The sequence below is a fragment of the Neofelis nebulosa genome, chromosome 10 (assembly GCF_028018385.1).
Source record: "Neofelis nebulosa isolate mNeoNeb1 chromosome 10, mNeoNeb1.pri, whole genome shotgun sequence".
In the NCBI taxonomy this organism is placed as follows: Eukaryota; Metazoa; Chordata; class Mammalia; order Carnivora; family Felidae; genus Neofelis; species Neofelis nebulosa.
The window spans coordinates 101,717,682-101,726,759 of record NC_080791.1 but is presented as its reverse complement, the minus strand read 5'-3'; the positions used below and the strand labels follow the sequence as shown (position 1 = coordinate 101,726,759).

Genomic DNA, 9,078 nt, shown 5'->3' with positions numbered 1-9,078 from the left:
GGATGTTTGGTCACTGCTATAATCCCAGAACCTAGAACAGAAAGAAAAAAAAACAGTCTTTACAGTGTAAATGAATAAATGAATGTGTGAATTTTCAAAGCAGCAAGACGCATTCTTTATTCTGCCAACTCTTAGCTAAATATCCATACACAATATTTATTTCACTCAATAAGTTTTGTGAATGGAATTAAGCTAGATAGCAACGACTTTCAAGTAAAGTGCTGTACTGAAGATTTATCTTTTTTATTTATTTATTTATTTATTTTATTTTTTATTTATTTTTGGGACAGAGAGAGACAGAGCATGAACGGGGGAGGGGCAGAGAGAGAGGGAGACACAGAATCGGAAACAGGCTCCAGGCTCCAAGCCATCAGCCCAGAGCCTGACGCGGGGCTCGAACTCACGGACCGTGAGATCGTGACCTGGCTGAAGTCGGACGCTTAACCGACTGCGCCACCCAGGCGCCCCTGAAGATTTATCTTCTAGAATATATCTGAAACAATAGTATATGAGAGTTGGTGGGACTCTACATATCCAAATTCCCTTTTTGTCCATTTGAATGATGTCAATTGCCTGTGGCTTTTCATATCTGAATTTCATTCCTTTGGGTTTTTTTCTTAGTGTGTAAGAATCAAATATGCAGTTCCTCAAGAAAACGGGTATAAATTTATGAATATGCATATAAATAAAATATGTAATATTATTACATTATTATGTATTAATTAGTATAAAATATGAATATATATATATATATATACACACACACACACAAACAAAGGTGACAGTGTGTGTGTATATGTGTGTTTGAGTTACAAAAACAAAGAGATAACAAGAGACACAGAATAAAAATATTTATGTAGATAATGTAATGTATTTTTTAAATAGGGAAAATTCCAAGTAGATGAATATACCAATGCCTAAATGATAAAATGGGTAGAATAAATGCGGAATCTGGATCAGATGGAACTCCTCACTTTCTCTAAGACTATCAGTTTTCAAGGGAAAAGAAAATGTCTCCCCCAAACCACACTACAGTGACAGAATTCATTCTCTTGGGACTCACAGACGACCCTGTCCTGGAGAAGATCCTGTTTGGGGTGTTTCTGGTGATCTACCTGATCACGCTGGCAGGCAATCTCTGCATGATTATGCTGATCAGGACCAATTCTCACCTCCAAACACCCATGTACTTCTTCCTTAGCCACCTCTCCTTCGTGGACATTTGCTATTCCTCCAACATCACTCCAAATATGCTGCACAACTTCGTCTCCGACCAGAAGACCATCTCCTATGCTGGATGCTTCACACAGTGTCTTCTCTTCATTGCCCTGGTGATCACTGAGTTTTATATCCTTGCTTCGATGGCATTGGATCGCTATGTAGCCATTTGTAGCCCTCTACATTACAGTACCAGAATGTCTAAGAACGTTTATATCTCTCTAGTCATGGTGTCTTATACATGTGGTTTCCTTAATGGACTCTCCCAGACACTGCTGACTTTTCACTTGTCCTTCTGTGGCTCCCTTGAAATCAATCATTTCTACTGTGCAGATCCTCCTCTGTTAATGTTGGCCTGCTCTGACACTTATGTCAAAAAGATGGCGATGTTGGTAGTCGCTGGCTTGACTCTGTCAAGCTCTCTCTTCATCATTGTCCTTTCCTACCTTCTCATTATTGCAGCCATCTTGAGGATCCGTTCTGCTGAAGGCAGGCACAAGGCCTTTTCTACTTGTGGTTCCCACTTGACAACAGTCACCCTATTTTATGGAACCCTCTTCTGCATGTACTTAAGGACCCCATCTGAGAAGTCTGTGGAGGAGTCCAAAATAATTGCAGTCTTTTATACTTTCTTGAGCCCAATGTTGAACCCACTGATCTACAGTTTAAGAAACAAGCATGTGATCCATGCTATGCAGCAAATCATTCAGGGAAATCTCTTTCATAAAACTGCAATGTAGCATCTGTTCATTGTAATTACTGAGTGTCTGTAATAACATAGTGGGTCCCTTCACAGGACAAACCTACTACTCTACAGTCATAATGTAGCTTCATAAACTCTCAATGGCATTAGCAAATTTCTCCTCAAAATTAATAGCTTCAGGACAAATTGTTTCCATAGAAACTGTAATGTTGAAATTAAACACCATTTTCCTTAGCAAAAAATATCAGAATATAATTTGGTGTTATTCCAATAATTACATAAAATATTTCAACATCTTTACTTACTTGAGGTAAGCATTAGGATTAATTCAGTCTGATAAGAACACTGGAAATCCATCTTCTTTGATCATATGGTCTACAGAGGCATAGTAAGGTTCAAACTGGAATGTTTAGGTTTATACTTAAAAAGAATATGAGAGGTGTCTGGGTGGCTCAGTCCGTTAAATGTCTGACTCTTGAATTTGGGCCAGGTCATGATCTCATGGTTGTGAGGCTGAGACCTGCATCTGGCTCTGTGCTGGGTGTGGAACCTGCTTAAGAGTCTCTCTCTCCCTCTCTCCCCTGTCCCTCCACTACTCTTGTTCTAGCTCTCTCTTAAATAAATAAATAAATAAATAAATAAATAAATAAAAATAGAATAAAAAATGTGAAATAATCTATTCTTCTATGAGTGATATAGAGCAATGGTTCTGGGGCCTGAGGAATCACTGGAATGACCTTGGGGAAATTTTAAATATATGGATCCTTCATTGTATTATGCTTTCTATGTATTTTTCCTAACCAATTTTGTAGACATCCTGAGAAACTTTTTATCTTATTGTAAATACTGTTTATGCTCCTTAATCTTGAAAATAAACTGTGAATACTTGCTTGTAAGTTTCCATAATTATGGATCCAAATCTATCATAGTATAATAGCAATGTAGGTATATTTTTTCATGTAGTAATTCTGACTTAGGTATAATTTATTCAGAGTTAATAGAATCTATCAATTGGCTTTTATAGACCTGAGAATGCCTTGGAACAGTCTAAAGATGAGTGGCATGTCTATATATTTCTGGAGGAAAACACCTGATGTTTACTTTGCTTCATAAAAGTGTCTATGACGGATTATTTGGTAGAGAAGGCTCTTTACACTGGTTCTCAAAATTTCTCTTGTGAAAATTAATAGTAAAGGAGATTATACGAAGAGGTACCTAATTCATCCAGATTAACACATGAACCTATGCGTTATTAATTGTCTTAAATGTTTGGTATTCTAATATTGTGCACTCTCCTTTTAACTAAGACCACCGCACTAAACGTTTATATAAAACAACTTCTGTATTTATGGTAATGTACTCAAATGGTTTTCCAGAACCATATTTAAATGACCTGCAGTTTTAGTAAGTTAGACTCCATTTCTTCCATCTCATTGGAGTGAATAAGGCTGGTATTATCAAACATGATTGCTGTACATAAATAAAAATATAGACAGATATTAGGGAGCAACGTTTATTGGTGAGGTGTCCTAAGCCAATGGATAACATCTGTTTGTATTTTGTTATATTTTTCTCAATGAATTGATATTCATACATGTTCTTATAATTCCACATACAAGTTTGAACACTGATTTTCATTTGATAGTATAACGTTTGTATTTTCATATACACTGAAGATTCTCAATGAACATCACTTTTAAAGTAGTAGAAATCACGAAATTCTATCATACTTGAACTTCGTTACAAAAATATTACATACCAATTGTAGAAAAGAAAGTTGAAAAATACGAAAGGATTTTTCCATTTTGGAATAAAATTCAATTTCAATTCTGAAATAAAAGCAAAATTTACTTATAAACTCTTACTAAAAATGTATTTGGTGCACTTTATCTGTATATAGTTTGTTTTACAAGCCATTATTCCATCATATTGTTGTATCCTATTATTGTTAAGACTGACTCATATCTCTATGAACATACTCGATTTTTTCTTAGAATGGAGAATTGCTCCATGAAATGCACCAAACAATCTTAAAGTAGAGTATATCATTTAAAATTCCTTGCTTCTTCATTGTTGCAACTGAAACTTTTAGGAAAGGATCTGTTTTAATTGGAACAGAAGAAGAATTGAAATACACATTTAACTAATAATAAAGGAAATGATTGCTGTTGGTGTTATTTCTGATGATTCTTTAAATGAAGATTATTTACCTTTTTATTTAGAAAAAGTTTTGAATTTTATTTTGCTTTGTGGCTTTTTGCATCCTAATATTAAATAAGTTAGCATCTCTTGTGTGTTATTAATAGTATTTCATGGCCATATATTATAGGAATATCTTAAATTATTCTAAATACAATTTTGTTGCATGCTGTACTATTGTATAACCTTTTCCTTCATATTCTAACCCATTTCCTCTTAGTACTTTTAAGAAACCCTTCATTTTCCAGGAAATTTGTGATTTTATCTTCCTTATATAATTAGATGCATCTGTTTCTATTTCTTTTTTGACATATCTGTATATGTATTTTAAATTCTTACAATTAATGTAGGTTTAAAATGTTTTAATTCCTGATAAAATAAAATTCCATATTCATTATTTTTCCCTTCAAAAATTATTACAGGAAATGAAAATCAGATGCTTCTGGCTATCCAATATAATTTATTTATTTGATATATAGAGTGCGAGCGTGTCTGCGAGCAAGGGAAGGGCAGAGAGAGAGAGAGAGAGAGAGAGAGCATCCTAAGCAGGCTCAGTGTTGTCAGTGCAGAGCCGATGTGGTGCTGGATCCCATGAACTCTGAGACCATGACATGAGCCAAAATCAAGAGTTAGGCGCTTAACCGACTGAGCCACCCAGGTGCCCCTAGATAGCCAATATTTTTAACCTAGCATTTACGCATATGCTGGTTTAATTTATGAAATATATGAGAACATATAAATAAAAATCAAATGTGGCTATACATATAATACATATCCCTTTTAAATTGTTTGAATAATGTGGAAACACATTGGTGTGAGTAGCCTTGTTAAAGTTTGATCCCCGTGTCTGATTGGAAGATGTAGGGAATTATAGTATAGAGAGGTCTGCTGAGGTGTAAAAAGGTGAGTTAAGTTTTTTTGCCAGAAAGGCAGAGAGGTGCTGGTGGCCTATAAATGAGGAGCGAGAATGTGGTTTTATATATAAACACTGTGCGTTAATTAATATGACTTTTAAATGTTTATTTATTTTTGAAAGACAGAGAGAGAGAGACAGAGAGAAAGAGAGAGAGCATGAGGGGTGGGGGGCAGAGAGAGAGAACGACCCAGAATCTGAAGCAGGCTCTAGGCTCCCAGCTGTTAGCAAAGAGCCCCATGAGGCGCAAGAATCCACAACCACGAAATTGTGACCTGAGCTGAAGTCAGATATTTAACCAACTGAGCTACCCAGGTATCCCCATTAACTAACACTTTTACATGAACCTTAATTTTTGTACTATACCAGTGTCCAAAATGCTGCATATTTTTCAACAGATCCATAAACACAGAACCTTACCCTTAGATGAATTTTCCTTTTGCCAACAACTGTTCCCCCAACAACTGACATGTCCACACCTACTCCTCAACGGTGAGCCATTCAATCACTGAAAAAAATTCTTGTTGATTACAATTATAATAAATATTGACAATTCAACAAGCAGAAGCCAATATCTCTGAGATTAGTAGCAGTGTAAGAAATTCAAGATAAAAAGTTACTCTATTTTGATGATAAAATATTTAAAATAAGCAGCACTCAACGATTGAGCAACAATTTTGCCACAAACACGATAAAGTGGTAAAAGCATTAAGGTCTGATAAGTTCCTAGAAATCATTTGGAGCACTGATCCCCAACATGTAAAGAAATGTTGCAAGTTGTGAATGTAAATTTGCTAAAAATTTAAAATGCTAAAAATGGATGAGTGACAAGCTTGGTAATAAAACCATGAAATAAGACACCCTTTTCTGTACGTATATAGAAAAGAGTTCGAAAGGACTGGTACGTTCACATATTGTTGAGTCAAGGAAAATAATAATATACACTTTTTCTGTAAATCAATTTACCATTAAGTTTTTAAGAGTCTTAAAAAATGTTGGTCCACTTTGGGGGCACCCGGGTGCCCCTGTTGGTTAAACATCCGGCTTTTGATTTTGGCTCCAGTCATGATCTCATGCTTCACGAGATCCAGCTCTACGTTGGGCTCTGCTCTGAAGGTGCAGAGAATGCTTGGGATTCTCTTTCTCCCCCTCTCGCTAGCCTTCCCCCACTGATGCTCTCTGTCTCCGTCTTTCTCTCTCTTTCAAAATAAATAAGTGAACTTAGAAAAATGTCCACTGTTATTCAACTCTTCCAATTTAAGAATATGCTGAAGGCATAATAAGACATAGGGGAGTGTTTTCATAAGAATGTTTGCTTTGAAATTGAGAAAAAGGCAACAAAGGCTTATGAAATACAGGCCACCCTCACATTGCAGGTTACCCTGTTCACTGAAACTTATGCAGAATGCAAATGTGTCCTACTTCCTAACAGTCACAGTCACCTCAGCACTGTGCCAGGTGAGGATTGCCTGCGTTTTGCAACCCTTAGGCATGGGCAGATTCTAGACGTTAAAATGACCAAAGGACCCAATTAAAGAAAGGCCAAAAGATTTTACAGAGAATTTTAGAAGGAAATAGGGTACAATGATGTTTACAATATAACTTTGTTAAGCGCTAAGATTAAGGAAAAGTAAAATTTGTTGTTTATATGCATATACTAATTTTGGAAAAGAAACAACAATTTCTTGTATATGTACAAAAAAAGGCAAAAAAAAAGGTATGTTACCAGTACAGTCCTGATCTTAAGATATAAACTGAAAGATCTTTATTACTGTTAGATTTCAAATAGGAAAGTGGGAAAAACAAGGGCTCCAAACAGTTCCCTAATAGTAATGGAACTTGATGGTAATGCAGATTCCTTTCAATCCAAGTTCCTCTTATTTTTCCCCTTAAAAATACTGTGTTTCAGAAATCTAAGTGTCCACCAATAGACAAACAGATAAGGAAGATATGGTACACACACACACACACACACACACATAATGGAATGCTATGCAGCCATAAAGTGGGAAAAGCTCATGTTCTTAGTGACAACCTCGATGAGGTAGAAGGCATTATGCTAAGTGAAGTCATTTAGACTGAGAAAGATTTATGTGGCATCTCAAAAATAAAACAAATGAATAAACAAACGAACAAAAGACCTGTAGACAGAAAGAACAAAGTCATGGTTGTCTGAGGAGATGTTGGTGGGGAGATGGAAAAATGGATGAAGGGGACTGGGATATACAGGCTTTGAGTTATGGAATGAATAAGTCTTTGGAATAAAAGGCACAACACAGGGAGTATCATCAGTGATATTGTACTAGCATAGCATGGTGACAGGTGGTAGCTACCTCGATGGTCAGCACAACATGACATATACAGATGGCGAATCACTATGTTGTATACCTGACACGAACGTAACATTGAATGCCCACTGTACTTAAATAAAAAAATACACTGTGCTTCCAATTAATTTGAGGAAACAGACTATGCTTATGTATATTGTAGGGGTGAGGTTTGGGGAAAGTAAGTATCAGTATCTTTATCTGCATAGTTTTAATGAGGAAAACAATTTTTTCTTTGACGCTCAAAAGTCTATCAACCCAAAGAAAGTTCCACCAAATGAAGAATTCTTCTTGTGCTGTAACATCATCATCACAACAGCAAGAAGTACCGTGTCATGGAGATGAAGTAAAACAAATTTCGGTTCTAATAAACTGATGCACCAATGTTCTCTGTGATGATTTTATATCTACTGTATTCACACATACACACAATGAAATAGCACTCAGAATGCTTTTGAGGAGAAAGGAAAACTTGAGCACCCACTTGGTGGTGGCGACGATACACGTCGCTACGTCCAAAAGGAAAGAAAGAAAGAAGTAAGATTAAAACTGTAGAAACTTGGGGCGCCTGGGTGGCTCAGTCGGTTAAGTGTCTGACTTCAGCTCAGGTCACGATCTCGCGGTCTGCGAGTTCAAGCCCCGCGTCGGGCTCTGGGCTGATGGCTCAGAGCCTGGAGCCTGCTTCAGATTCTGTGTTTCCCTTTCTCTCTGCCCCTCCCCCGTTCATGCTGTGTCTCCCTCTGTCTGAAAAATAAATAAACGTTAAAAAAAAAAAAACTGTAGAAACTTATCTTCATGTAATAACCAATCAGAAGCTGAAACTTACGTGGAGAAAGATTTTCCTAAAGAGAGAAAAATAAAAACTGTTGAAATATTAAAAGGAAAAGATGTACTAAATGTGTCATATCAATGGTAAGCTATATTAATTCACTTAAGTAAAGCCCAAGTTCAAAAAGTGTCAAGCAATCAGGAATATGGCTGTGCTACGAGTTAGTTGCAAAATACTAAACCCAAATTTCCACGCTTAGAACAGCTGCTATTTTAAAAATAGTTTATGGGTAGACATGAACGGAACAGCAAGGTAATATGCAGAATCACAGAGCAAGTAATTGTCAATAAGGTAGGAACAGAATCATAAAAGCCTCTAATGGAGGCCATGAAATTTCTATCTCCAGAATGGGTTTCGCCCATTCCTATAGATATCTGCTTTGATTAAGGAAAACTATTGAAACAAATGTGTTGGTTAATTAAGACGTCAACTATCAGATTCTTTGTGAAAATAATAAAGCACAGATGGTTTTCTACTCTGGATAAGTAGACATAAGAATGTACCAAAAACGAACGTATTGAAACAAATATGCAGAATTAGAGTTTTCAGCCTTTTTAGAGAAGATAATCAGCTTTCATTAAAGGAAATTATGTAGTATATCAAGTGAATGTAAATTATTTGCATATTCAGGAAACATACTGCAAAGCCCTACACTTTGCTAATAAGAATAGCTCAGTGATGGTCAATATTGTGGACCTATGAGCTGAAAGGAAGGACTTCTCTGCAGACTGATCAAGGGGAAGGGAGTTCTTGAGTGAGACTAAACAGGGGACCCTGCTTAATTATAAGCAGCTGACTTCCGCTGTTGTGATTCCCACCTGTCATCATCTCCAAACAACTGACCTTTTCATGGCTGCCATTAGGATTCTCACCTGGTCAGAAGCTGTGC

The 9,078-nt window shown here is 36.3% G+C and overlaps 1 protein-coding gene across 1 annotated transcript; it reads left to right on the top strand.

The window, feature by feature from the left end:
- Positions 1 to 1,010: 1,010 nt before the first annotated feature.
- On the top strand, positions 1,011 to 1,958 carry LOC131488857 (olfactory receptor 5M10-like). The gene has a single exon (XM_058690702.1). The coding sequence runs from the start codon at positions 1,011 to 1,013 to the stop codon at positions 1,956 to 1,958; it is 948 nt and encodes a 315-aa protein (XP_058546685.1).
- The last annotated feature ends 7,120 nt before the right edge of the window (positions 1,959 to 9,078 follow it).

Bases quoted from the DNA above. Each gene is read 5' to 3' on its own strand.
- LOC131488857 (XM_058690702.1), top strand. From the start codon at position 1,011: ATGTCTCCCCCAAACCACACTACAGTGACAGAATTCATTCTCTTGGGA.